The following is a 27,963-nucleotide window of genomic DNA, read 5'->3' on the forward strand; positions in this document are numbered from 1 at the left end:
GCTAGGCTGACACGAGTTACAGACCGCTAACGACCCCTGCGCTTTTTGTAATGCTGTGTGGTTCCTTATGCAACAGCAAGGCTAGCGAGACACCAGGAAGGCAGATCCCTGCAGGGTGCAGAAACGGGCAGCATCCTTTTAGCTTGTTTGTGGTGCTCGCTGTGTTGTGTCTTTGCGACACCACCAGAACCTAATGGGGTGCACACAGCTAGGCTCTGGGGGGGTGCGTCGTTGGCTGTTTGAAACCCAGTGTGCTCATGGGGTTGCTTCACATTATTGTTGGTGCGTAAGGAGCAAAAGACACAAGTTACCCCCTTGCAGTTCAATATTATCCCCTTGGCAACGCCAAGCTAGACACAAGGTGTAAGGAGGACAGCCCCTCGGCTCCCTGTCAGAGCAACCAGGGGTGGGGCTGCCCGGGGGTTAGCCCCATCTTAAGGCATTATTTACTCTTACTCCTTCCCCCTCAAACTTGGGTGTCACAAACACTCCCAGGCAGCCTGTAGATTTAAGCTCTTTGGAACCAACTGGCTAGTAGTGTATGTCTGTACAGCACCTAGCACATGGGGCCAGGGCCCAGGCCCAGTTGGGGTCTCTAGGCCCTACTGTAACACAAATTGTAAGAAGCACACGGGGACTGACTGGTACATGGACTGGTGCTGTGTCTGCTCTCTCCTCCCTTTCTGCTAAGGTCAGGCACAGATTTGCCTCCTTGCAAGGCTCTGTTTTCGTTCCTGGTAACGTGAGGAAATCTTTCTCCTCGCGCTCTGAACTCGGGAGGGGGACACATCCCTCCATTTCAGCATTTCCCCTGTCCTACTGTTGCACAGTCGTTCCTCTCCGACTGTGTCTCTACCACTGTCCATCTCAGGTTTACAGTCACTGACTCAGAATGCAGCATACTGTGGTTTTACACAGCTCTGCTATTTGTCCATACAGCTCTTCCCATGCCCTAGTGAGCGCCATGGTACCGTGTCTGTAAGGCAATAGCCTTCTAGGCACAGAGCAATAGCAATCTCCCCGACTATTGTTCTGATTACATTGGTGTGTGTATGTGGGTAGTGGTATGGGTCTCTTTAAGGGAAGCATGGGTAGAAGCTGCAGCTTTTTATACTTAGGTGGCTACTATGACCTTTGCCCTTAGGCTTGTGGCCTTCTGGGAGATGTAGTTTGGTAGGTGGGTGGCCATTTTGTTGCAGGCATTGTTGTGACTGGCTAAATTAACAAGCGAGGTTTTCCTAAGTGAATTTTTGTATCAAAGACGGGGAAGCGACTGGGTCTGTCCGCAGCATGAACCAGTTCAATGGATTTTTTATTGTTAATTGAGAAGGCGATTTTAATTCTTGGGGGTGGGGCATTATGGGCAATTTTCTCCTCTTAAAAGGGCTGACCAGCCGGGGCGGGCCCCTGGGAACACAGCTGAGGTTCTGTTAGCAGTAGTGGGGTTGCATTGGGATGTAGCAGTAGCCTTTACCATAGAGGGGGGATTGTCCGTGATCTTCTTGTCGCTTATACTAGTGCAAAGGGGGAGGTAAAGTGCTCCCAGGGTGAGCAGTGGGGCTTGGCACACTTTGTGCTCGTGTTGCACTGGGGTAAATGACTACATGAGGTACAGGCTAATGGAGAGTTAGCCGTGAGGAGGGCCATTGCTTCCTGGGATGGTACATTAGAAAAGAACCCTATAGGTCTTGTCTTGGGTTATTTAGTCTCATAGGCTTTGGTCACTCGCTCTCTTTTTATTTATTAAACAAAGAAAGTTGCTCTGCAGCTCTCACCTGCACTGGCTGGGTGATCTCCCCAGGGGCTGATGCCTGGGTAGCAATTGACGAGGCTGCCTGAATGCAGCTCAGATCCACTTTCCCGGCTGTCTGGAAGTCTGAGTTCTTGGGGTAATTACGAGAGCTAAGCCTGCAGCCAGGTGTGTGGCTTTGCATGTTGTGTTCTGGGGGCCTTGCAGGAACCCCGCTGGGGTGCTGAGCAAACCTGGGCTGTTTTTCAGGTGCTGGGAAAGGATTGATGGTTTTGAATGGAAACTTGCTGACTTCATCCTGAAGCCAGGTTTTTCTTGTCCTAAGGGTTTTGCAAACAAGGCACCCAGCTGGGAATCAGGAGACCTGGGGTTTATTTCTGACTCTGCAACAGACTCGCTGTATGACCTTGAGCAGATCACTTGATCCCTCAGTGCCTCTGTTTCCCTAAATGTAAAACTGAAAAAATACCCACCTCCGAGGGGTCTGTGATTTTAAACTAAAATGCGTGTGGCACATATTGGCATCCTCCAATGAAAGGTGCTTCAATGCAGAGTTACAATTCCTGCTAAGGCAGAACTCAGGCTGTGCACACTCAGTTGAACCAAAAGAAGAAAAAGTTTGTATCAGCCTCCTGCTAACTCATACCATTATCTGGATGGGCTCATTATAACTTTATAAATTGCGAGAGCGCGAAGAGGTGAGACTGTCACTGATGGGTCTCAGGAAATAGCCTGGCTGGGGCTGGAGGGCAGAGGTTATGGGACTAACGTTTTTAATACAGAAGAAATAGAAAGTGCTCTTTATTGTGGGAAAGAGAACTGTACATCTGTGATAAGACAATGAGATTGGGGTTAGGGGAGGCCCCAGGCGGGGGAAGGGGTGATCCTGGGGATGTTTTGGGTTTCATGGAACCTCAATTTAATTTTTTTTTTTTAATTTCACAAAACTTTTTCAGGTTTCACCAAACTCATTTTCCTTTAATTTCATCCATTGCTTTTCCCGGAAGGTGTAATTAACGAGTGTCCAGTCTGAACCCCCATGCCTGACCTTTGGGGAAGTTCTGGTTCTGTTCTGGATCCATACTACACAGCTTGGGCTTATTGTGTCTCTGATCCCAAACACGTGTGTGTTTCTACCGCCTGTGTTGTGCAAACGAGCAAGATGCTAATCGGACAGTGATTCTGGCCCTGCTTCTAGAGGGACATGGGGAATTCAAACAACAATGGGAAAAGCTCAGCAGGTGGGTTTTGCTGGAGCTGAATGGACTTGAACCTCAGAAAGCACGTTTGCTTCTAAATCTAGAACCCACGTGGCTTTTGACTCTATATTTGGCAAAGCAAGTTCTCTAAAGATCATTTTTATCTGCAGATCTGAAGGGGGCGGGGGCAATATTTGACCACACCCCTAAACATGATGGACTAGCAGCCACTGTGTCAGCTGGGTTAGCATGTCTGAACTCTTCAGAGACTCGGCATTGCATTTGCATGGCTTCATTTCTGACAATCGGGCCCTCTCTTACCGGCCATCCATAAATATCCCCCTGCCCCGTCAGTCGGCCATGTCCCCGGTAACTGTCCCACCTCAATCAGCTAGGCTGAGTGTCCGGCTCCCACTGCTCCTTCCCGCGGGTGAGTGTGTTGTATCGGGAAACAGAGACGAGACAAAGCTGCAGTGAGGCGTCTCAGGAAAGTCCCGGACTCTTGCTTTTATTCACTTCTCTCATACATACAGGTTATTCACTACTACATGATTGATACACCTGTTTACTTCATTCTGATTGGTTAAGGCTGGCTTTCCTCACCGGCCTCACCGGGCCATTGTCCTGAGTGACTAAAGCTAGCATAACAGAATGTCTGTCTGTTCTGTACTATTGAATGGTTCAATGCAGAGACAGCGTGGCTTGCCAGCACTTGTACCTACATCTCACCCTTTTTTGTTTTGTTAACATGACTAATACTTACGAGGGGGCCCTGGGTTAGTCCACGGACAGCCCTTAATGAAGAGAGAAACAAATGAGGGGACACACTGAATGCCGCAGCAAAATAGCACAAGTAAGAGTACAGTGAGTCCTCCAAAGGTGACAAGCTGATGCAACCACCCAGTGTTAGGAAGCCATGAGGAAAGCCAATCCCACCATCCCGAGAAGGGGTCTGGATTGTATCTGATTTGATCTGTTAAATTTTTAATAATCTTGAGCTGATTTTCAACTGAATGATGATGATCAGAAATATTAAAGCAACACATATCATTAACCTTTTCACATCCATAATGATGCAGCATAAGTAAATAATCTATAGCCGCTTGATTTTGCAACACCTTGCGGCAAACACAGAACGGTCACCCAAATGTACATAACCCAGCAAAGAGAATTAGCATTTAAGCTGGCTATTAGCGCAAGAAAGTAATTTTCTGTAGTCTTATCCGCCTTAGTTTGCTCTAATACATGTTCAGCCTGCCGTGATAAAGCTTTGACCTGCCCCCAAGTTATGGCAGTGTTAGGTGTGCCACGCTTTCGGGCCTTGTCAATCTTGTCCACCCTATCCGTCAGGGTTAGACTGAAATCCGGAATGGGATTCTTTAGCCCCTGATGCCAGGCCATCTCTCCACGGCTTCACAAAGCGAGCGGGAACCCACACAGGGCCGGTTTCAGTTGACACTGCTGCGTAGCCCCGGCCCCAGGTAATGAGCGGCACGGGCAGGCTCCACTCTGGTCCTGGCAGCTTGCGATATATCACCTTCGGCGCCGGAAGGGGCTCGGTCTGTCTATAATGGCGCTGGGCTCTAGATAAAAACTGATTATTAAACAAAGTTAAATTCAAATGATTCAGAGTAAACAAGACACGAGCCAGCCATTCTTCCTTATCTGGCAAGGATAGGGGCACTCCTCCTTTTTGTTTTTGTTTAGTAAGGGCCTCCTTTAGGGTGCGGTTAGCCCTTTCAACAATGGCCTGACCCCGGGAATTATAAGGAATGCCGAATTTGTGGAGAATGCCCCACCGGGCACAAAATGCGGCCATGGCGGAGGAACAGTAAGCAGGGCCATTGTCGGTTTTCAACTCAGCGGGGCTGCCCATTACCGCAAAACTGCGAATCAAGTGATTACAAACATGTTTGGTAGCCTCCCCTTTTTGGGCAGTTACCCAAGTGTAACCAGAAAATGTGTCAATGACAACGTGCAGGTATTTCCAAGGGGAGAAGGGGGGAAAAAGGGTAACATCCATCTGCCAAAGTTGATTGGCTCCGAGACCACGGGGATTTACCCCTATGGGAGGACCCTGTGGGTTAAGGGTGCAGTGAGGACATTGTTGAACAATACCTCGAGCATCAGAAAGAGGGATCTGAAATTGTTTAGCCAATGCCTTGGCATTTTGATGATGTAGGGCATGACTTTCTATAGGAGTACAAGGGAATGCCCTGAGTTGGGCATCCGCCTGGGCATTGCCTTCTGTCAACATGCCAGGGAAAGGTTGGTGGCTTCGAATATGAGCAATAAAAAACTGATCGGTACGGGAATGAATGAGATGTTGCAATGCTAAAAACAAAGCTAGCAAATTTTTATCTAGCGCTGGTGATACATAGCTACCACTAATATTTGAAACAACATTGGCTACATATAAACTGTCGGTAATAATATTAAACGATTGCATAGAAAAACGATTAAAGGCTAAAATTACTGCAGCCAGCTCAGCACGCTGGGCGGAGCTTTGGGGTAGGGTAAACAGAGAACACCAGTGGGTAGTAGATGGGTCACGCCAAGAGAGAACCCCACGGTGTGGACTTCCGTCCGTAAATACTGTAAGCACATCTGGCAGCGGGGTTGGTGAGAGCAAATAGCAAAAGTTAAGGGGTAATCGCTGCGTTATGCCAAAGCGGGGGTCCTTTAAGGTATGAAAGGTAAAGGTTCCTGTATAACCTGCACACGCACATTGAACCTTAGGAGTTGTTTCACATAATATTGACAGAGGGTGGGGCTGTTCAACATACCCTGGGGGAGAACCTTCCAATGGTAGCGTTCTGTTGGCTGACTATTATTCAAAACAGGGATAGTAAAGGCAAAGTACTTTCGATCACGGGGGAGGAGAGGAATAGAGAAAAAACAATCCTTAAGATCGATTACTGCTAACTGATAATCATGTGGTATAACATTCGGATTTGGGGTCCCACATTGAAGGGCTCCCATAGGTTCCATAATTTTGTTTATAGCTCGGAGATCATGTAATAATCGCCAGCGTCCAGATTTTTTCTTAATAACAAAGATCGGAGTATTATATGGGCTAGTAGTAGGCTCAATATGTCCCTCGGTTAATTGTTCCTGAACTAATTCCTTAAGGGCTATTAATTTTTCCTGAGGGAGTGGCCATTGCTCAACCCACACTGGGATGTGGGTTTTCCATTCCAGTGGGAGGGCAGTGTGTGAGGAGCATTGACGTGTCATGGCACCACTAGGGAGGCTCCCAGCTGAGACAATAGGTCTCGCCCCCAGAGATTAAGATCAATTGGCAAAATGCACGGACGAATTTTTGCAACCTCTCGCCCCTCTTCACTATCCCACACTGAGAGCCAATTGGTGCTTTGTCGGGAAGATTGCGGGCCTCCCACTCCCCAAACAGAGGGGGAAACTTCGGAAGGCCAGGAAGGGTCCCAATGTTTTTGTGCAATTACTGAAACATCCGCTCCAGTGTCTAGCAACCCATAGAGCTCCTTACCGTTGATGATATACTTACGGGTCGGTTTGTGGGTTCGGATGTGTTGTAATACTGCAGCAATCTGTGGATGAAAAAGGGGACCTTGCTCCAGATTAACGCGAGTAGAACCAAATCCGCCGGCACGACTCGCCTGGCCGGGTCCGGCCGGCGCTGTGTAAGGTAAGATTAGCAGTTGAGCCCAAGAATCCCCCGCCTTTAATTTAAGGGGAAGGTGACTCCAAATTTGAACATAGATAATGCCGGTGTAATCAGAATCGATAACTCCGGGCACAATCATAATAGACTGACTGCTGGCAGATGAGTGAGGCAAAATCAACCCAAATGTATCCGGGGGAAGCGGACCAGAAAGCTGCGTAGGCATGAGGAGTACGTCACCAGGAAGAGGGGATTGCATATCTACTGCATTAATAAGATCCAAACCAGCACTGCCTTTTGTGGCCGGTTGAGCGGCCATGGCAGGCAGGGCTCCCTCCTTTAAACCGGGGCTGAAGGGGGGCCCGGTCGAAAGTTTCCCGAATTATCTGGGGTTGAGGAGCGACATTGATTAGCCCAATGATATCCTTTATTACATTTTGGGCACTTTTTAGAAGGACGGCCCCCGGTGGTGTTAGTTCCACCCTTATGAGCACCACCTCCTGGGGCCCGGCACTCCTTTTTAAAGTGTCCGGGTCGCTGACAGTTAAAGCAGTTACCTGTAGGTTTGTTACCTTGACGGATTGCTCCCGCCAACAGTGCCATAGCGTGGGTCTGAGTGCCCACTTCGGCACATGCCTGCAACATGTCAGCGAGTGTATAATTAGGGCGGTGTATGATAGTTGTTCTATGGTGGCAGGGAGGTGCGGAGGGGGACGCCTCTTTTTGTAATCTCCCCACCGCAGCTGAACAGTGCTGCCACAACAGAATATGTTGGATCTCGGCTCGAGGTTCCCTAAACAATGCCTCTCCGATCTTTATCCAATCGGAGTGATTTAGGGAGCCTCGGTTCGAGTACCATGGGCACTTATACTCAATCACTCGGAGCAATTCCTCCAAGTGCCGTAACGATACTGCAGTACACCCGTCCTGTTTGATAAGCTTCAATAACTCTTTTGCATGATCTTTTTGCTCAATGGATAAATCCCCCCCCATACTCACGAGGGAGCGCGTTGCGCTGTGGTGCACCAAGGCTAAGCCAGCCGATGAGTCGGGGGTCCTGTGTCTGGATCACGTCGGGGTCACCAGATGTTGTATCGGGAAACAGAGACGAGACAAAGCTGCAGTGAGGCGTCTCAGGAAAGTCCCGGACTCTTGCTTTTATTCACTTCTCTCATACATACAGGTTATTCACTACTACATGATTGATACACCTGTTTACTTCATTCTGATTGGTTAAGGCTGGCTTTCCTCACCGGCCTCACCGGGCCATTGTCCTGAGTGACTAAAGCTAGCATAACAGAATGTCTGTTCTGTACTATTGAATGGTTAAATGCAGAGACAGCGTAGCTTGCCAGCACTTGTACCTACATGAGTGAGCTTCGACTTCAACGCTGCTGCGAGTCTGACGAGAGGGGTTAAAACGGGTCTCGGGGCTGGAACAGCTGCCTGCCGTCTCCTGTCTCTGCGCTCTGACACAGCCCTGTGTGCGACTCTACCTGGGTGGGGGCCCGCAGCCCGGGGGAGGGAGGAGGAATCAAAGGGCGCTGTGTGAGGGCCCAAGTAAGGAACTGTCTGCAGTAGGGGGCAGAGAGCAGAAATGCAAGGAGGGAAGAGAGATTTGGAGGTAGAACGAGAGCAAGAATCCCGTATGCTGCTTTCTCCAAAGCCTTCCATTGCCCACTGTTTATTTCTCTTGCTTGGCTGCTGCAGGCCTGGGCTGGGGGGTCTGTCCGAGGAGAAAGTCACCGAGGGAAACCTGCCTGGTTCATGTATCGTGATGAAGTGCTGCAAAACCCTGTGCTCTGGTCCCCTGGATTCTCTCCTCCCCACGTTCAGATTCTGATTTGTACGATATTGTGTTTGGCTCTGCAGCAAGCTGCCTTTTCCATCCAGGCTCTGCCCCTCTCTTGCCTGGGGCGCTTGGCAGGAATGAACAAAATAACCGGCTTTGGCGTATTGTCAACGACTGTCCATCTCCGGCAGAACTTCCCTCTGCCTCCCCTGCCCGCCTGCTCTCCATCCCTGGCTCCTCCAGCCAAGTGCCTGGAGCCACAGTTTCAATGGTTTATTTTGCAAACTCCTAGTTAGATCTCCAGGTCTCATCGGGGCCGTTGTACACAATGAAGGGTGCAAGCTCTGTCAAGCACAGGTCAGCAATTCTCCCCCTCCCCTCCAGCTCTCGGCAGCAGGGCTCTGGGCAAATGGAATGACTTGTGAGAGGCCGATTGGTCCTGGAGGGAAGGAAGGAAGCCTTAGTCTCCCTGTTTCTGGCTTTGTAGCTCCATTCATCAGCCCCCTGTATAACGAGCCCTTGAGGTGCAGAGGAGCTGCAGTTCTCAATGCAAATTCTAGAGGAAGGATGCTCTGCAAGTTAAGCCACTGGACTGAGATTTGGGTTCAATTCCTGGCTGTGCCACAGGTTTCTTGTATGACCTTGGGCAAAGCACTCAATCTCTCTGTGTCCTCAGTTCCCCGTCGGAGAAATGGGGCTGAGAATACACCCCTGCATCACCAGAGGTGCTTTCAGGATCAATTCATTAACATTCCAGCACAAAGAACAGGGCTTGTGGCACCTTAGAGACTAACACATTTATTTCAGCATAAGCTTTCATGGGCTATTGAAGTGTCTAGGCTGATGTTAAGTATCTTGTCAAACTGTCTGTAATGGGCTGTCCTGATTATCACTACAACAGTTTTTTTTTCTCCTGCTGACAACAGTTCATCTTAATTAATTAACCTTTTAGAGTTGGTTGGGCAACTCCCACCATTCCATGCTATCTGTATGTATATATCTCCTCACTATATGTTCCATTCTATGTGTCTGATGAAGTGGGCTGTAGCCCACGAAAGCTTATGCTCAGATAAATGTGTTGGTCTCTAAGGTGCCACAAGGACTCCTGTTCTTTTAGTGACCATGCAGGTTTCACCCATTTTTCCAGAGACCTGTTGGAGACATGGAGCCTCCTACGGAGGGATGGAGAGTAAGGGAATAAGCACGGCTTGTACTGCTGGACAGTGGGTAATTCACCCAAAGAAGAGCCAGAGGGTTATTGCTGGTTACTATAAAATCCTTTATGTGGTGTTCAAACATACTGTGTGCATTAGAACCCAGAGGCAAACCACTTCTCCACTTGCATGGCAGCTCTTTAAACACCACCTGCTACGACACCGTCAGTCCTTCGAATAAATCGGAATGTTACACCATGCTCTGGACTTCTCCCAACCCCCCCCCCCTTTTTTAATAACTTGTTAAACTGCTTGTTGCATAATCAAAACCTGGATGTAAAAAGCCCAGCCCAGATACACGTACAAACTGTGCACTGCAATGGGCTGGCTGAAATGTCAGACCTCTGGTCACCGGGCTGATTCAGCGGTCAGACTGCGATGGGGGACAGGGCTCGGGTGCTATTAATATGAGAAATTGATCTGAGAGCGCCTGCGTGTGAACTCAAGGAATTCTGCTTGGCCAGAGCGGGAGGGCATGGGGCGGATTCATGATCCATGCAGTGGACAGGGCTCTATGCTGGCGTCATGCTCAAGAGCGGCGCAGCTTTCTGGGTTTAACACGCTGTGTGCAGAAAGCCAGGAAGCGTTTGGTGCTTGTTGAATATCAAGATGCGTGGAAGGGGAGGGAGAGATCTGGGGCTAGGAGGAGTGGGGGGCCACTGGGTCTAACAGGGAAACGGCTTCTGGCTTTCGAATGGAAGAGGTTTCCCTGAAAACAGAGAGGGGAACAAAACCTTAGCTCTGAAGAGCCCTGAACGCCGATGTTCAGATTCGACCCTGGCCCCGGTTGTGCAAACCCAGCTGTGCCTGAAATCTTCCACTGCCTCTAAAAGGTAATAATTGGAGATATACCAATCTCCTAGAACTGGAAGGGACCTTGAAAGGTCATTGAGTCCAGCCCCCTGCCTTCAGTAGCAGGACCAATTTTTGCCCCAGATCCCTAAGTGGCCCCCTCAAGGATTGAACTCACAACCCTAGGTTTAGCAGGCCAATGCTCAAACCACTGAGCTATCCCTCCCCCCAAAAGGGACCTCTCTGTACCCGAAAGGGACAGGCCAGGTCACAGGTCTCCTGTAGCTGCTGGACAGGTAATCTAGGGATGACCTCCCTGCCTGGCTCCCTGTTAGCGCCGCAGCAGTGCTGGGAGAGCTGAGCTACTGCAAGCAGATGCAGAGACCGACCCTGGTCCATGCTGCTGCTAAGCAGCCCAGGAGTGTGGGGAGGGAGCGGGACGTGGCTGGAGGAGGATTTTGTGATGGGTTGGGGATGGGCCCTCCCGCACTCTGCGGCCGGGGGGAAGGAGTGCCGGGGGGCTGTCCGTCCTGGCGGTGTCGGGCCTTGGGTGGCTGTCTCACCCTGACAGAAACTCACACGGTGGGGCTTCCTAATGCCACATTTGTTAATAGACAAAGACAGCGTTTCCGTTCGAACCAGGGGGAAAGATGCTTGTTAGAGTCGGGGTTAACGCCCCCTGCCCCCGGGAGAGCCAATGACCACGCACAAGACAAGCCAGGCCCAGGGCAGCTTGCCAGGCCATCGGTGACCCCCTCCCCGGCCCAGTGCCCTCTGTTCCTCAGCATGGGAGGAGGGGAGCGAGAAGGGGTGGGCAGCGTCCCTGTGAGGCCAGGCCGCTGGTGTGAAATAACGCGGCAGCAAGACTTGGTGCTAAACAACGCGACGGGCCCTGTGGGCAAATCTCCCAAAGGCGCTGTCAGTCATGGATGCCGAGCGTGAAACTGCTGGAGCCTGGAGAGCTGTGGGTTCAGAGCTGTGTGCCAGCTAGTGCGGGGAATGGGCGAGATGCCTCGATAAGACTTGGCTGTCTCTGATTTGGGGATCCCCCTGCATTTCGGTCTGTTTTCCTTATGCTGGGTGGCCCACTCTGTCCCATCATATTCCAGCCCTCCCGGGGAGCATGCCCCAGGTTTGACCTCTAATGTCCGAAACAAACGAGAGCCCCTAGGAACAGCTCGCCTGTTTCACCCACCGGAGCTAATCAGAAAACAGCAATGATTTTCCACAAAAACTTTTGAAGGAAACAAAATGAGTTTTGCTTCGTTTAAAAATGTATCATGGAATTTTTTGTTATTTTTCATCAGAACAATGTGGTGGGGTTCTGGTTTCTTTTCAGAAAGAAGAGAGAAGGGGGGTGGCGATTAAAAGGAAAATGGAAAATGTTTTGTTTGGAACAGAACTCCGAATCTTCCTGCCAGACCCACCCGCTCCCTCTTTCCTCAATCACCTGCTCCACCCCTCCGTTCTCCCCATCACTCTGGCCCATAACTGGGGTGCCATCGGCGTCGACTCCAGGCTCTCTCTAGATCCTCACAGGCAGGTTTGCTGATTCTTTCTGCAGAGCATCTCTAGGATACGGCCTTTCCTAGCCATCTGCACAGCTGAAACCCTCGTCCAGGCTCTCAGCATCTCATCCGTCACTCACTGCAACGTCCCCCTCTCTGATCCGGGCAGATCCCAGCTAGCCCCGCTCATACCAGTTCTGAACGCTTCGGCAAGGATCGCTTTCCTAGCCCTTCATTTCGCCCATGCCGTCCCGCTCCGCGAACCCCTCCGCTGGCTCCCCCTTCTCTAGTACATCAGACGCAAACTACTTGGCTTCACTTGCAAGGCTTTTCTCAGCCCAGCCCTACCCACACCCACCTGGCCTGTCTCACACACCACTGAGATGGCAGCTCCACCTCCGAATGGCCCACGCCGCCACCCTCCAGTGGTACGTCTCCAAACACACACCCGGGTGCTGTCTCCGATGCTGCCCCCTGGCCAAGGAGCAGCTCTCATAACCACCACCAAAGCTACCTCATCGGCCGCCTTCGACTCGCTCCCTAAAACCTGCTTCTGCAACGGTGTCTGCAAAAACCGGACAGCGGCTGGGCTGCTAGGGTGTGGACCCCGCCGCCTGTCACGCTGACCAGCACTGCCCCATTGTGTCTTTGGCCTTCCCCAATCATCTGTAGCCACCTGTTGTCTCCTGTCTTACCCTTCGAGGGTAAGCTCCTTGGGGGAGGGGCCGGAATTTTGTCGTGTCTACACAGCACCCAGCACAAGAGGGTCCTGGGCCATGACTAGGCGATCCAGATTCATAATAACACACTCCATTCAAACTGAATCGCATCCAAGTATGTTTTGATGAAAAATCAGAACATTTCAAAGGAGGCACTAATTGGCTGTGCATGTTTTGCAGCATTGGAAAAGCCGTTTATAAAAGGCGGAACCTCTCGGTGAATCCCCCTGCAGCGTGGGCTGTCGCTCGCTGTGTGTTGTAACAAGAATGCAACAGGCCCTGAGGAAGGGGCAGATCGGAAACCACCCTAGGAAGGTGAGACAATGGATGTGCTGCCGAAAAGCTAGCTGGGCTAAGGGGAAGGGTTTAGCAGCACATAGCAACAGGGTCTTCTAAGGAAGCAATTGCAATGCTGCTCTGCAACAGTCACCTGGGACTGTCCCAGCTGGTACCAGGTGATGCCTCTCTGATCTCCTAGGCTGGCCGTCAGTGGGTAGCTGTGCACTCCACAGCATCTCAACATGCAGTGGGGCCGCCATGGTGCTGCGCAGTGCGGCATGCTGTGGGCATGCCTGTGGCCGCGAGGGCTGTGTTAATGGTTGCAAGGCAGCAGTGTGGATGCATCTGCATGGACGATAGTGCATGAAGGCACCAGGCTGAGCCTGCGGGGATGCACCGTGAGGTCACTGTGATGACATACTGGAGCAAGCGGAGGGGGTGACCCTGGCATGGGATAAGCGATTGATCCTGCACAGCACGGCCTGGATTAGCACAGTCTCAGAAGTGCTGAGCAGAAGAGGAAGTGCAGTGGAATGGGGCCTGCATTTATTGGGTGCTGCTGAAAGCTGCCAAGTTATTCCTGCCTTTAGCTGGAGCCGGGCCTAAGCGTCCCTCTGCACTGCAACTAGGGATGTGCTCCCCAGCTCGGCTAGACAGACACATGCTCACTTCACTCGAGGTTGCACGGGCGGCAGCTCAGGCCAGCTGCCTGGGAACAAACCCGCTGGACCCCCAGGCTACGTTCATGGGTGCCCACCCCACGTTAGTGCACTAGTGCACGCAAAGCTAGCGCGTGTCTGTCCTGCCAAGCTGGGAAGCAGCTGCAGTGCAGACGGATCCTACGAGGCGAGCACAGAGCTATGTGTTTTGTTAGCATGGAACGACTGCATGTACCTCGTCTCCCCAGCCATGTCCCTGCTCTGCCCTCACCACAGCCCCTCTATACCTTGTGCACGTGCGAGGTAGGGCGCTGGTGCACTGATGTCAGAAACGCCCAGTGCTAACCCTTAGCCACCCACTTGCTCACGCAGTAGCCCAGCACACCAGGGAGTGGTGTGTGTGTGTGTGTGCGCTGAATGTGGAGGCTGGTCTTTCAATGTACATTAGTGAGCTCAGAAGCTGACATTCATTCCATCCACATGGGCGTCCTCCCCATGTTCCCTGCGCAAGGCCTGGCTCATGCTCTTCTTGCACAGATGGGCTTTGCATTTGGGTCGGGAGCCAGCTTGGCAGGTCCCCTTAGGGGAAAAACACAAGAGCGAGCCCAAAGGCAAGTCCGTCTTGCCCCTCCAGCTGGCCTGATCCGTATTATAGAATCATAGAATGTCAGGGTTGGAAGGGACCTCAGGAGGTATCTAGTCCAACCCCCTTCTCAAAGCAGGACCAATCCCCAACTCAATCATCCCAGCCAGGGCTTTGTCAAGCCTGACCTTAAAAACCTCTAAGGAAGGAGATTCCACCCCCTCCCTAGGGAACCCATTCCAGTGCTTCACCACCCGCCTAGGGAAATAGTGTTTCCTTTATCTCACCAGCCTGCTTTCTCCTCGTCAGCCAGCTTCTGCAGACAGAGCGTGGTCTTCAGGAGCTGGGTGGCAGTTCAGAAGCAGGGGAAAACAAGGAAGGAAAAGGGTGGAGTGTTTCCTAGAAATATGCTAAAACCAGACCCCACTGCAATAACTCAGCAGGCTCCACACTATTCCCAGCTGCCGCTCGGAAAGTCCTTCTCAGCCACTGGCCCTGGCTGCAGCAGGCTCCCTTCGTGGTCTAGATGATTTCCCTGAAGATGATACAACATAGAAAAGAATCACACTGGTCCAGAACAAAAGCCCAATACTTGTAATTCACACCCATGGGACGGTTTAGTTTTTAGATTTTTTTTTTCTGATTGTTCTTTCGTCTCCTCCTGGGAGGCCCAAGAGTCCAGGCCCAGAGTCATCTCTCCACTTAGCTCCAGGTCTTCCTCCTTTCCCTTGCTCTGGAGTCCCAGGAGCTGGGTTACAAGGGCCCTGCTTCTGCTAGGATGTGTCCCCTGATCCTTTGCCATCTGTGGCTGGTCTAACGGTCCTGCCCGTTCCATGATGGGCTGTTGCCTGCCAGTTCGGAGGCCTGCAGCTTGGCTTGCCCTCTGCCTCACCCCGCTCTGGGGCGCTAGAAGTCTGAAGGTCTTATCATCATGCGTGTGCCTTTTAGAGAGTAGCTGGGCCCCTGGAAATAGTGCCACCTGATCCCGTTGAGCTTGCGGACATTGTGCTTGGCAGGATAATAGATGCCGTTCAGGTTCGACACACCACAGGCGTCAAACCACCAACCTGAGTGGGGGACATATAGAGGGGAAAGGTTAGAGAACTCAACAGACCGAGTCTGGACTTCGGACAGAGCATGAAACTTCTGGGCTCTGAGTTCAGATTGGTTCTAGCCAAAGGCTTCTTTCTTGGGAGTGTGCCTGGTCGTCATTTCCCCAGTAGGCCTAGACGTGAGGCATGAATAGTGTAAAGCAAAATGCACAGGCTTCCACCTGGTTAGAAATACACAACCCTGGGGACTTTTCAAATTAAAATTGTCGAAAAGAACTGGGTGATTTTAGGAAAAAAATGTTTCTTGACATTGGACAGAGAGTTTTTCAAAAATCAAACCATAAGAAAGTGAAAAAAAGAAACCCAGCCCTGAGTTCTCCTGCCTGCAGCCAAGCCAGCTTTGCTGTTCCTCAGGCCGGGTGATCGGCAACTCAACCCTGCTCCCGCTGGTGTCAGTGGAGCAGGGTGAAGCCCTGTGTGAATTACAGCCGTGCTGAGAGGCTGTGGCTGAGATCACAACACCCTGGACGTAGGTGCTGGACACACACGGAGGTATCAGGAGCTACTGTACAAAAAGAAAGTCTTAGGCACTGAAAGGACAGGGTTGTCCCTGACAGTATCCTACCACTGGCAGAGTGTGGTAACCTCGCCCTGTGGATGCCAACCCCTGGGGTATCCCGGACCATGTTCCAGCCATTAAAGGGTGTAGTAATCAGCACATTTTTCCTGGCCCGGGAAGGTTATGCCTCATGGCTGTGATTATGTGTGTTCTTGCATCATAAGGGCAATGGCCTTCAGAGAACCGCCTGGCATCCGGACAGTACGATCCTGGTGGGATTATTCTGGCTTTGAGATTGTTCAGACATGGGCTCTTCTTGTGCTGTCTCTGTGCCAGGGCAAGTCTGGTTGGAGTGGGAGGTCCGGGTTCTGGCCCATCTCCATCGTCAACAGAGAATTCAGTGCCCGCACAAGAGAGCAGCAGGAGACAAAGGGCCAGATCCGCCGCTGCTGTAAGTCTAATGCAGCCAGTGGGGCTCTGCTGATTTACACCAGATCAGGATCTGGCCCCTGAGGAACATTCTGACACCTGCGTCCCGCCTGGCGAGGATCCCAGGCTCTGCCATTGGACGGGCACATAGGTATCCATCCAAACGAATTTCTGGGGCTCATTTCAAGGACCCCAGCTCTGCTCATGTCTTTAGTAACAGCCCCAGACAAACTAACCCGGATCCGGGTAATCGACCCCCTGGCTGAAACAATCAGAGCTACTCCCCTGATCCGCGATCCCCTCCCCGTCCCAGCACAGACGGCAGGCTGGAGCCCGGCACTCATTTGCTTGAAGAGTTGCCAGTTGGCCAGAAGCATCGGGCCTCTCTCTCTCTCTCTCTCTCTCTCCCCCCATTCCTAGTCCCAGTGTCGCAGCAAGGCCCTGGCATGTGTCTGATACACAGATCTGCTGGCCCAAGGCCACAGGGATTTGCCGCTGCAATGTGGGGGAGATCTGGTTGTACAGAGCAGGGGACAGCTGGGACAGAAGGATGCAGATGAAGTTCCAGCCCTTCTCAGACAGAGCCCTGGTGATCTGCAGCAAATGATCTTTCTTCAGGCAGTTCGGCTATTCCTCTCCCTGTCGTGTCACGCCCTCCTTGCTCGCCACCCTTCTGTCCCAGTCTCTCCCCGTTCTGATCTCCCCCCCCCCGATTTCTCTCCCCTCTGCTTCCTCGCCATTTCTGCTCCTGAAAGCCATCTTGGGACAGGGCTGCCCTGGCACCCGGGGGTGGGGGACGGCAGCATTTTGGAGGCTCGTTGGGGGACAGGGAGTTGGTGGGTGACATAAAGCCAGGTGGGGAATGTGAACAACTACAGCCTTCGACTGCCTGCAGAAAGCACAAGCCCAAAGCGCGGGCTCCCCTGCTGGGAGGGGAGAGAGACGGGCACTAGTCACGTCTCTTAAGGCGCCTCTGGAGGGTTCTCAGATTCTACGGGGATGGGCCCAGCGTAAGAACCTGACTAGAACAGAGAGTGACAACAATTCGACCCTTGGCTGCAGCAGGTGATCAGACTCTTGGGCTCTGTGCATGTCTAGGAAAATTGGGTGAAGAGCGACGAGGGAGAGCTCTTGCTCAGACGGCCGTCTGTCTGTCTACATCCCTCCCTCATCACTATGGGGTATTTCTGAGACACTGAACAAAGAGATTCAATAAGAATGGCGCATTCCCAAGAACCCAGCCTCAGTTGCTCCATACCCGCTGCCCCCATCAGTCCGCCCCAGCAAACAGGGCACGTGGGGAAGGCTGGTCCCAGCCCCCCCTGCACCCAGGGCCCGCTCACCTCCCGACAGCATCTGGGCGCACTTGCAGAGGCAGTTGTCGTTATCCGAGTCGCGGGTGCTGAAGTTGGTTCCCTGGAGGACAATGCCACTCTGCTGCCCAGCAGTTCCACTGTAGCCCTTCAGGGAGATCCTGGAGGACCAAAGCAGAGAGAGGGCGAGACAGGAGGCACAACGAGGAGAGGAGAAAACGAGGCAGAGGACGAGAATTACTTTTCAAACTCCTGTCAGCGTTTCCTGGGATTTATTTAAGAAAACGTTCCCCTGTGTCTTTGCAAACACAAACAAGCAGAGGCAGATAAGGCAGCAATCCCATTGCAGAGTTTATCAGCAGTGCCGAGTGAAACCCCCGCAGGCTCCAGCCAGCCACCAGATCTCGGGGGGGTGGGGGGGGACTCTCAGAGCTCACAAGCTAAGCAGGGGCGGCTGGCTGGAACTTCAGGCAAGGGCGCTGTCTGCAGCAGCACTGAGGACTTGGTACCCAGCACTCGCCTTAGTGGGCGTTGTGCCTCTGGAGGGGCTGGCACAGAGAGGGCCTCCCCACTTGTCGGCCTTCTGTCCTATATAGAGTCCCATGAGTTCTTCAGGGCTCAGTCCCACAAGGTATTACATGAACTGGCCCCACTGAAGCACAGGAGAGGCTCCAACGGGACCACGCGCTTTTTAAAGTGCAGCGTGTATTTTAGTGTCTTGCTGGGGCAGGGCCAGAGAGCCGAGCGCCTGGCAGGACTGAGGCCTGAAGATACTGGGATACTTTTAATGGTGCTTTTAATACTGGTCTCCTGGCCGAGTTTCAGCCTAAATTGTTGTGCTCTGCCTTGTGACTCCCTGCTCCTGCTCCTGCAGCTTCAGTCGGCTAGTTTTTACCTGTGATGTTAATTAACCATTGGAGCACTTGACCAAGGGTGTGTGTGTGTGGGGGGGGGGGGGGGGGATTCTCTGTCCCTGGCAGATTGGAAATTTTCTGCGAGCTCTGCTCTGGGAGCGATTGTGGGGACATTGCCTGGCCTGTGTTACGTAGGAGGGCAGAGGAGATAATCACAGCGTCCCCTTCTGGCCTTGGAATTTAGGAATAGCCGCCTTCACTCCCGGTCCTAACCTGCTGCGCAGGGTTCCAGGGGGTGGGGTTTGATGGTGGGCGAAGCAATCCCTCTGCATCCTACATCGCTCAGCTGCCTTGCCACCAGGCCTTTGACCCCGCTCTGGCGACAGGCGTTCTAGAATTGCAACGTACTGCGTTCTAATGGGCAAGCTCCGGCGATTATCCTCTGCTGCTGATGTTTGCAGAAGCAGAGACAGTGTCAGTCACAAAGGAAGAGAGCCGATGGGCACATACAATCCCCTCGAGCTGCCCCCGCTCCATTCTGTATCTTTAGTCAATTGCGTTTGGAATGTGCCTGCGCGGTGACCCACGTATCCTGATGGAACCACCCATGACCAGAGCTGCATAGCCTGGGGCAACCCCTATCCCTCATTCCAGCTGGATATTATTGGGACATTAAAGGCTTAGCCACCTGACTAGGAGTTACGCTAGGTAAGGTCAAATTTTGAGGGAGGTTAGGATCCAGTCAGGGCTCAGCTCTGAAGCAGGGATCCCCAGAAACAAACCATAGACCTGGAGGCCCTCTTCAGCAGGGTCTGGGCTAGCTGGATTTGTGTCTTATCATCACACTTTTAATCTAAAACTTTACTGTTCTGCTGGGGCCATTTTCATAATAGGGGGTTTGGAGAGAGGCAATCAGGGGCTTGTCCTCAGTTTCCCCTATATGGGGAGGGAAGAATGAGACTCCCAGAGTTGGTCAGCTCCCCACCAGGGCCTTCAAAGGCACCTGCTCTTTCTCACTTTGCTGTTCCCACAACGCTTCAGTGAAAACCCACAAAGCCTCGGCATTGTATTGATTTATAATCTGAGCTTTAAAGGTTGCCATTGTTTCATGACTTGATAATGGTTCTGGAGCAGCACGCCAGTTGTATTTCAGAGCAAGTAGTGGAGCTTGCTTTCTTGCTTTCATTAGATTTTCTTGCAGTGAGGCCTCTTATTTTCACATGCGTTTGTTCTCTTTTGCAAACACAGTTACAACAATTGCGTGCACAAAACTGGCAGCTGCTGATGCAAACAGTCGCTTATTGCTTGATCCTGTGAGGTGCTCTGAGCACTTGGACTTCCGTTGAAGGCCATGCGAGTTTCAGGTACTCAGCACCTCACAGGAGTGCTCAGCACCTTGCAGGATCGAACTCTAAAACGCAGCTGTGCAAGTAGTGACCACAATTACACCTGGAAAAGTACATGTGCAACTAACTGCACACCCAGCTCAGGCCTTGGTGTATGCAAAAGTGGCTTTTTGCAAAAAAGCAAGAAAAAGAAATTTTTTCCTAATGCAATTTTATGCATTTTTTTTCCTTCAAGAAAATTTATTTTGATTTTCAAGAGGAGAAAAAAGGACAATGTAGCAACATTTCTGACCACAAAGTTCCCACAGAAAAATCACTGCAGAATTGCCCCAATTTGTCAAAATAACAGTGAATGCACAACATTTCATTCTGCAGCCACTTGGATTAAGAGGCTGCAGAGATGAACAGCTTGGTAAAGTGGGTGGAATGTAAAACCCTAGAAACATCACTCCCAATATACGGGTTCCTTGCCCAGCTGTGCTCTCTAGCCCAGCCTCTTCCACAAACGTTGGGGGACCACCAGCTGGTGCTGTGATTTCGGCTTGAGCAGGATTCACCTCGATCCCTGGATGGCACTGGGGGAGTTTCCTTGTCTAAGTGGGGTTTGAAGAAAGACCCAAGGGAACGTTTCACTGGTCAAGGTCCATATCCCACCTGTAAAGATGCCGCTCGCTGCCCAGCTGGAACGTCTCATAATGGGCGTAGGCCTGGTTTCCTTCCCAGTCCAGGAGCTCCACTCTCAGCGAGTAGGACGCCTGGCTTGTCAGGAGATGCACAGCTTCGTTCCCCAGCCAGTACTCCCCGGCAGGGTCTCCAAAGCCCTGGGGAAGAGCAGAGCCAGCCGTGGGGAGGAGTTAGACTATGTCCCTGGCCTATGCAATGTCCGTTGTGGTCAGCAAAGGGAGGACCCAGAACTCCATCGGCTTTAGAAATACCGGAGCAAATTCTGCCCTCAGTTCCAGCGCTGCGTCCCCAGTGAAGTCACAGGACTGCATGGGAGTCATTGGCCCGTTTATCGCCCCCTGCATGGCGCTTGTCCCCCTGCAATCTGCAGTACGATGCCCTGCAACATCAGTCTCAACTACTGTCTAGTGGCCTCTTTTTGTGCATGTGCTCAGTGGTGAGTAGGATGACCAGATGTCCCGATTTTTGGGTCTTTTTCTTATATAGGCTCCTATTTCCCCCCACCCCCGTCCTGATTTTTCACATTTGCTGTCTGGTCACCCTAGTGGTGAGGCCGCCTTCCTGGGAATTTATTGCATTGCCTAATTGGTTACACCGTTAGGTTTTCTTCCCACTGGGTCTTTTCTTGCCTAAACGGAAGGGAGCTCTTTAGTTCCACCAAGTTCATGCCTGACATCCAAGTGTCCCGTTGCTGCACGACCCCCGCCCCATCCTCCCCCTGCTCCCAGGGTTGTCAGTGGGTCAGTGATTGAACAAGTTGGGGAGTGAAGGGGCAGGATGAGGTCAGACCTGTTTGTATTCTTTCCACTTCCTCTGGAAATTCACGCTGCCATTGGTTCGGCGCTGTATCACCGTCCACCCGCCTCTGTCTGTCTCCATATCGCAGAACACCTGCAGAGGACGCAAACAGCCAGTGCTGCAGGGGAGGGAGCCTGGGGTGGAGTGGCACAGACGGGTTGTACTGCCCAGGGAGGAAGTCAGGTCAACACAGGTCTTGTGGCTACGGCGTGGTGGGGCCAGGCTCCCATTGACAGGGTGTTTTGCAAGTCAGGACTGAGATGCATTGAGCAGACTTTGCGAGGCCCAAGAAGTGGCATTGCTTTGGAGAGCCCCAGTACTGACACATGAGGGCTGGCATGGGAGAGGACTGAGGAGCATTGGCATGGCAGCAGGTAGGGAAGATTGGCAGAGTTGCCTTTGACTTGCCCATCTCACTCGTTCTTGGGCGCTAAAGTCCATTTCAGTGAAAACCTGAGCCCGTCACTCACCTTCCTGGGTTCCGTCATGTTGGCGACGTGGAGGGTGTAAATCCCGCTGGCATTAAACCCGGCTCGGCGGTTCTGAGCACAGTCCTGGGACACCTGCTCTTCCTGCACGAGGGGAGCTGGCAGGACAAACAAGAGCAGCAGTGAGTGAGCTGCAGGCATCTGTGATGGGTTCTGCTCTCCTGGACTTAGGGTAAGAAACAGAGCGAGAGGGATTCTCCGTCTATTTCATGCCCTGAGCACAAGCCCGGAAGCCAGGAACACCCCAGATTGCTGTTTTATTTGTGTGTTAATAATTTGTCATCAATATTCTCTATTAATTGCCTCTTCAAAGCCTCCAGGGCCCCTCACAGTTACAACCCAAAGCTTCTTAGTCACCAAACAGCTGCTACAAGAGTAAAAACACCTTTAAAAAGAACCAAGGGGCAAGATCCCATACAGGGGGAGGACAGGGGTTAGGAGGGTGTCTGTACAATACACAAGGAGCCAATGGCTTCATCCCCCACAGCATTGTACCCTGTGGGCCATTAGCACCAGGGGAAAGATGCTTCCAAATCCCACTGGCGGCATTGGCCATTCCAGGTCACATCTGTGTGCGTGACAGCGCAAGGGGCAATGGGGAATTGGGCCTCAGCCAGGTGCAGACTAAAAACCAGTTTCAGGAAGAACCATTCAAAGGTGCTGTCTACATGCAGGGAGGTTGAAGGTCAAGAGAATGAACCTCCGCCCTGAGTTCCATTGCAGCTAAGGTGCTATCCCCTGCTGCCCTCCGATGCATCAGTGGGGTCTGCCTGGGTGGGATCTGAGCTACAAGCAGATGCTGCCTTCCTAGCGTCTGTCTCTGTGCCTGCAGCAGGCAGACTCCGAGCTGCGTTCCTCTGCTGCGCTGACTCCCTGGCCAAGACAAAGGCTGGAGTCAGACTCGGTTCACTTAGAGTGTTAGGAGCCAACGATCCCTCCCGGGGGAGCTGAGATAACATGGAGCTATTTTTCTTGTAATAACTGGAAAATAGAAAGTGTCGTTTGATTGCCTGGCTCCATCTCAGGAAAAGCCAGCGTGCTTCAAAAATAAATAGGACGAAATCTTAACAGCCCTTTCCCCGTAAAACCATCTTATTTACAATGATGGCATTGGCGTCTTGGCTGCGACTCCGTCAAAACACTGAAACCCATTGGCGCAATTTTTACTGACTCGCTGCAAAGGGAGCAGGAGCTACAAGCGTCGATCCTGCAAGATGCAGAGTGCTCCTGCCGAGGGCAACGGGTGCTGAGTGTGTGCAGGATCTGCCCGGGGTGCTGAGCATAGTGGAGGAGCAGGCTCTTGGAGACCAGATAAAAGGAGCGTGAAAGCAAGCGTGTTAGAAGGAACATTCATGGCCTTAAAGTGAGCATGGTTCCTTGAATGCCCCTCTGCACTGCCGGAGTTAGGGACAGGGCCCTAGTGTAAGGGAGAATTGGGCCCCCTGTAGCCCTGTGGATTTGCTCTGGTTGGGCCATGCATCTCTGTTGCTCTTCTCTTCTTGGGTTAGATGTTTGTGGGTCTAATGGACTTTCTTTCTTTCTTTCTTTCTTTCTTTCTTTCTACATCTGTGTGATCACAATGTCTGTGCCACCTCGGGGTCACAGATCCCCAGACTAAACCTTGAGGATTTAATGTGGGTGTGGAAAGGGACTACACAGAACAACGTGGATTAGTGCAAAACCTTTTCGCTGTTGGAATCTTGGGCACTGGATTGCTCTGTGCCACTTGTGGACATTTTTAAAGCAAACCCTGATGGTTCAGAGCAGTTTTCTGTCTGATCGATCGATCGATTGATTGAAATCTATGGCACTTCTAAAATAACCCTACAATAGATTGACCAGCAGTAATTATTAGAGAGGGCCCCTAACTCCGGGGAAGTTGGGATCTAGATTCAGGTTTAAATCTGAGCATCTCAGCTTGCTTGCCCTGCTCCCATGGGATGAGCCAAAACCTTGGTCCCCGGATTTTCCATCAGCCGCTGCCTGGGGTGCATTGTTCTGAGACCAGGCGGAAGGTGGTGCTGGACAGACGGAATATCGAGCAAGGCAGGAGCAGGGGTAGCAGAGAGAGGACATTTCCCTGGTTTCTATCCCAGCTTCTCTGAACACCTACTGTCACTAAGCAGTTTGAATCGAGAGGTCTATCCATCAGTTCTACTGGCACTGCTGCATGAACGGGGCGCTGGTCAGAGGAACATCACAGGGCGGGGTCCCCGCTAACACAGGACGCTAGTGTGGGGAAGTTTGCACTCTGTGTTGTAGCTCCTACTGACCAGAAATGGGGCCGTTATCAGCGGGGAGTTCCAAGGAGCATTCGTTGCCCACAGAATCTGGGATGTGCTCTCTTCTCCAGTCAGTGAAACCCTGGCTGAAGGCCAGGAGGTCTATGCAGCTCTGGCAAGCCCAGGGCTCTCCTGTGGGATGAGCTCACCTTTGCCCTGCGAGACCAGCTGGACCAGGCTCTGGACTGACTCGAGGAGCTGCAGCTGCTGCCGCTGGAGCAGGCTGGTGTTGCTGTTGGCAGCGTGGAGGGACTTCTCCAGATCCTCAATCGTGTGGCTCTGGCGGCTCACTAGGCGCTGCAGCTTCTCCTTCTCCGTGCGGATCCCTTCCAGCTCTGTCTGGTGCTTGGTCTCCATCTCCAGCACCCGCTTCTCTAGGACACTGCAAAGGGACAGGCCAAGAGAGGAAGGGTGAGGTGCTTGCCTGGGGGAATCTTCTCCCCCTGGGGGAGTGCACGAGCCACACAACACCGCGGTTACTAGTCAGACAGCTGCTAGGGCCTGAGACAAAGCCCACTGGCATTCACAGGAGGCTTTTCATTAACTTCAAATGGTTTTGGCTCAAAATCTGGTAGATGAGTGAGTGTCCAGCTAGCTAATATGCATGGCTAAAGGTCCACTTGTGTGTGTGTTTATTTCTGGTCATGTCAAAATAGGTGTCTCTAATCCTTGCTCATTAGTCTGTGCAGAGAACGATCACATATCATCCGATCTCACATCATGTTACCTGACCTGAGCCTTGGAAAGGCACCAAGCGGCTGCAGGAAGTGAGCAGCCTTGAAAATGCCATCGAGTGAAGGGGCTGATATTTGACATGGGAGTTGCTGTTGTAGCCCCAAATCATGGTCTTATTCCCAGAGCTCCTGCCCAGAAATCTCTGCCTCCTGCTTTGACCATGGAAATGTGCCACCAAGGAGTAGTGAACAGGCTAGCTCACCTGTATTCATCAGTCTTGGTGACTTATTTCATTGATCTGGATTCAAACTATTCAGATCAACCTGCCAGAGATGATGAACAAAGTACAAAACCTGGCCCGCTAGGTCATTTTCCATAGGCTGTAATTTCCTGCAGGGTTTAAAATGGACAGCACTACACCGAGGGAGCTGGCCAGCCTGTGGCTTGTTTGATAACATGCGCAGTGGGTGCATTTAAAAAGTTAATTCCGGTTTTAAAGCTATTCCCCATTCCAGTGGTATTTGCTGTCTTTAAAGCTGGGAATATGGCTAGAACCCACTCAGTCTGCCTCTGGGAATCTGTAGGAAGCTTCTGCCCGGCTTCGCCCTGCCCGCTCTGGGATAGCTGTTCTGCTCGGGGCAGGTTTTCAAAGGCCCGAAGGGCAGTGGGGCCCGACTCCCATTGGAAGTGCCTGGGAAATGAGTGCCTAATGCTCACATATCTTGCAAATCTCCCCTCTAGTGGTCTTGTTAGTGCCACCAGCTCCCACATCTCATCCTTGTTCATTGATGATTCGGGCTGGGGGGACGATAGACCCACCTACCCACGGCTCCAGGACAGGGATAGAGTCCTGACAGCAGCTGGGCCTTCCTCACACGGAAAGGAGACAGCAGGGACCCCCAGCTCCATTCGCGTGAACCTGGAGCTCGGTGGTTCTGGCAGGACTCGGCGGCAGCAGCAGCAGACGAAGGTGAGACAGCTCCACCAGCGACTGCAAATGTTGAGCACCCCCCCTTCAGCAGCAGCCCTGGCGGCGAGCCCACCCCGGGAGACTGGCCGGGAGCGAGCCGAGAGCAAACATTCCAAAGCAGAGAGAAGGGAGCGAGGCACATAACCCGGGTAATCATTGCATCAGCTGGGCAGTCAGAGCCCCGGGGAAGCAAAGAAGCATTGACATCAAATGGGAGTCAGAACCTGGGAGCATGTGGAGCACACAAGGTGCCATGATGGGGCGCAGGGGAAGAGAGATACAAACCAACAGGAACTGCATGAGGTACTGGGGCACGGTAGCCGCCTGGGGCAGGTTCCCACATGGTCCTGAAAATAATTGTACCCTGACAGAGGCCACCATAAAAAGTCAGCGTTTACCCCCGGGGCCAGGAGAGCTGCTGCTGATTAAAAGACCCTCCTTCCTCACCGTCCTTTTCAACATCTTAAAGAGACAAGAGTCGGGCAAGTGAACCAAAGTGACACCTCAGCGGGGCCGAGGCTGAGAACATACTTGTTCATGTTCTGCAGCTTGTGAATTTCAGTCGTCTGCAGCAGCAGCTGCTTCTCCAGCTTGTTGGTGGACAGGGAATTCTCTAGCAGCTGGATCTCGATTCGTGCGGTTTGGTTCAGAATCTGTCCGAGGAGCAGTTGGGAAGAATAATTAGCAGGATCCCTCTTCTGTCTCCCAAATGCTCCCTCCTTCCCCCCACTTTAACCTGCCCTGATTTTTCAGCAGCGTTACCAGCCCCGCTATGATATTTCACCACTGATGCGCTACACCAGCTCCAAGGGTTAGATGGAGCAGCTATTCAAGCCAATAGAATGTCCTACCAATACCATGCATATTGGCCGGGTTGGAGGAGAGCGTATCCTGGTCTTCCCAACACAACGGGCCATAGGAGTAATAGGGAGCAGAGACTGATTGGACGAATTATGTGATCCCTGTTGGTCACACTAGCCTAAAAACTTCTGCACTCAAAATCCATGGTCTCTGCTTCTTTTACATGGACCACATCAACTCCATGAGTGGGACTGTCAGAGCCCTGTGGGGGGCATTGGGTGTCCCCTTCTCATTAATTTTCATGGGGACTGAGCAGCCAAATCCCTTCAGAAATCTCAGCCCACTCCTAAGGCACGTGAGCCATGAGTTCTTTGTGACTGATCTGCCCTGTTGGCCATCCGAATCCTGCACACCGCAGACGGGAGCCACGCGAAAGTCATGGAAGCCACATGTAATGGCTTGCACTTCACCCCCACCCTTTATCTCAGCAGCCCAAAGCTCTTTACAAATGTGACCGAACTAAGCCTCGCAACTCCTTTGGAAGATGGGGGAAATAACATCCCCCTTTTACAGGTAGGGAAACTGAGGCAAGAGGTGACATGATCTTCCCAAGGACAATCACGCAGGGAGTCAGTGGGAGAGCTGGATTAGAACCCAGGCCTCCTGGCTCCCAGCCCTGTGTCTCCCTCAGGGCAGCCATGTGTGTATCTATTATGAGCCGTTTCCCAGAAGGCTCCTGCTGTACCTGCGCTTCCACAACCGTCAGTTTCCTGCTCTGCTCCGCCGTTTGGTTCAAGAGGCTGGTACCAATCTCCAGCATGGTGGCTGTTTGGTTCTGAGCGACGTTCTGCTGGATCCGGACCATCTCCGACTTCACGTTCATCTGCACGTACCTCTCCAGCTAGATTGAGGGGGGAGTCTGTTATTATTACATGGTATCAGAGCTCTCCTTATCCCCAGCCCAGCTTGACACAGATACTCCCTCTCTTCACTCCATGGCAGCAACGTTCCCCTCCCTCTGGTGAAATCACTCCCAGCCCATCTCCCGTGAAACACCTTCCACTCCCTGCCATCCAGCTGGTGTTAAGCCAGCCCTGGTGCTGCTCGTCAGAATGGTGGCTTGGGGAGGAGAGAACATGGGGCTGTTGCAAGCATTTCAACCTGGCATAAACTCGCTTTGCCCTGCGATGTTTATCGGGAGGACAGTGTGTCCTGGCTGCAGCCTGGCCTACTGGCATGAGGAGGTCCCCTTGGAAAAATTAATCTCACCAAGATTCTTTGGCTCAGGAATTGTTGGAGACTTGCTGTGTCCTTAAGATATCTCTCTCCCCCGCTCCCCTCACTACTCTGCGTGATGAAGACGGGCCCCTTCTCTGTGTAAGGAGGGAATGTGCACTTGTGATCACAGATCTACCCTCCCCTGTGCTTGCACTCTGCAATAGCCAGGTGACACACTGGAAGTCTCGGCTCTTCCATGACTTTGGAACATTGGTAATGGGTTTTGATGGATGCAGGATCAGAAGTGCTGAGGGTCTGGGGCTGTCCTCGGCTTCATCTGGCACGGTGGGCACTCA

At 52.1% G+C, this 27,963-nt stretch overlaps 1 protein-coding gene across 2 annotated transcripts in view; it reads right to left on the minus strand.

The window, feature by feature from the left end:
- Positions 1-14,709: 14,709 nt before the first annotated feature.
- Positions 14,710-27,963, minus strand: part of ANGPT4 (angiopoietin 4) — a 39,326-nt gene continuing 26,072 nt past the window's right edge. The window contains exons 2-9 of one of the 2 annotated variants that reach the window (XM_044986195.1): positions 27,135-27,290; positions 26,120-26,241; positions 24,093-24,325; positions 21,644-21,759; positions 21,165-21,266; positions 20,346-20,512; positions 17,522-17,652; positions 14,710-15,205 (exon numbers count right to left, since the gene is read on the minus strand). In XM_044986195.1, coding sequence (XP_044842130.1) covers positions 15,045-15,205; positions 17,522-17,652; positions 20,346-20,512; positions 21,165-21,266; positions 21,644-21,759; positions 24,093-24,325; positions 26,120-26,241; positions 27,135-27,290 — 1,188 coding nt within the window. In that variant the 3' untranslated portion in view covers positions 14,710-15,044. Of the gene's footprint in view, positions 15,206-17,521; positions 17,653-20,345; positions 20,513-21,164; positions 21,267-21,643; positions 21,760-24,092; positions 24,326-25,441; positions 25,594-26,119; positions 26,242-27,134; positions 27,291-27,963 lie in introns of those variants that run through there. The other variant, XM_044986196.1, reaches the window with a different exon arrangement.

Source organism: Mauremys mutica, chromosome 13 (genome assembly GCF_020497125.1).
Source record: "Mauremys mutica isolate MM-2020 ecotype Southern chromosome 13, ASM2049712v1, whole genome shotgun sequence".
In the NCBI taxonomy this organism is placed as follows: Eukaryota; Metazoa; Chordata; order Testudines; family Geoemydidae; genus Mauremys; species Mauremys mutica.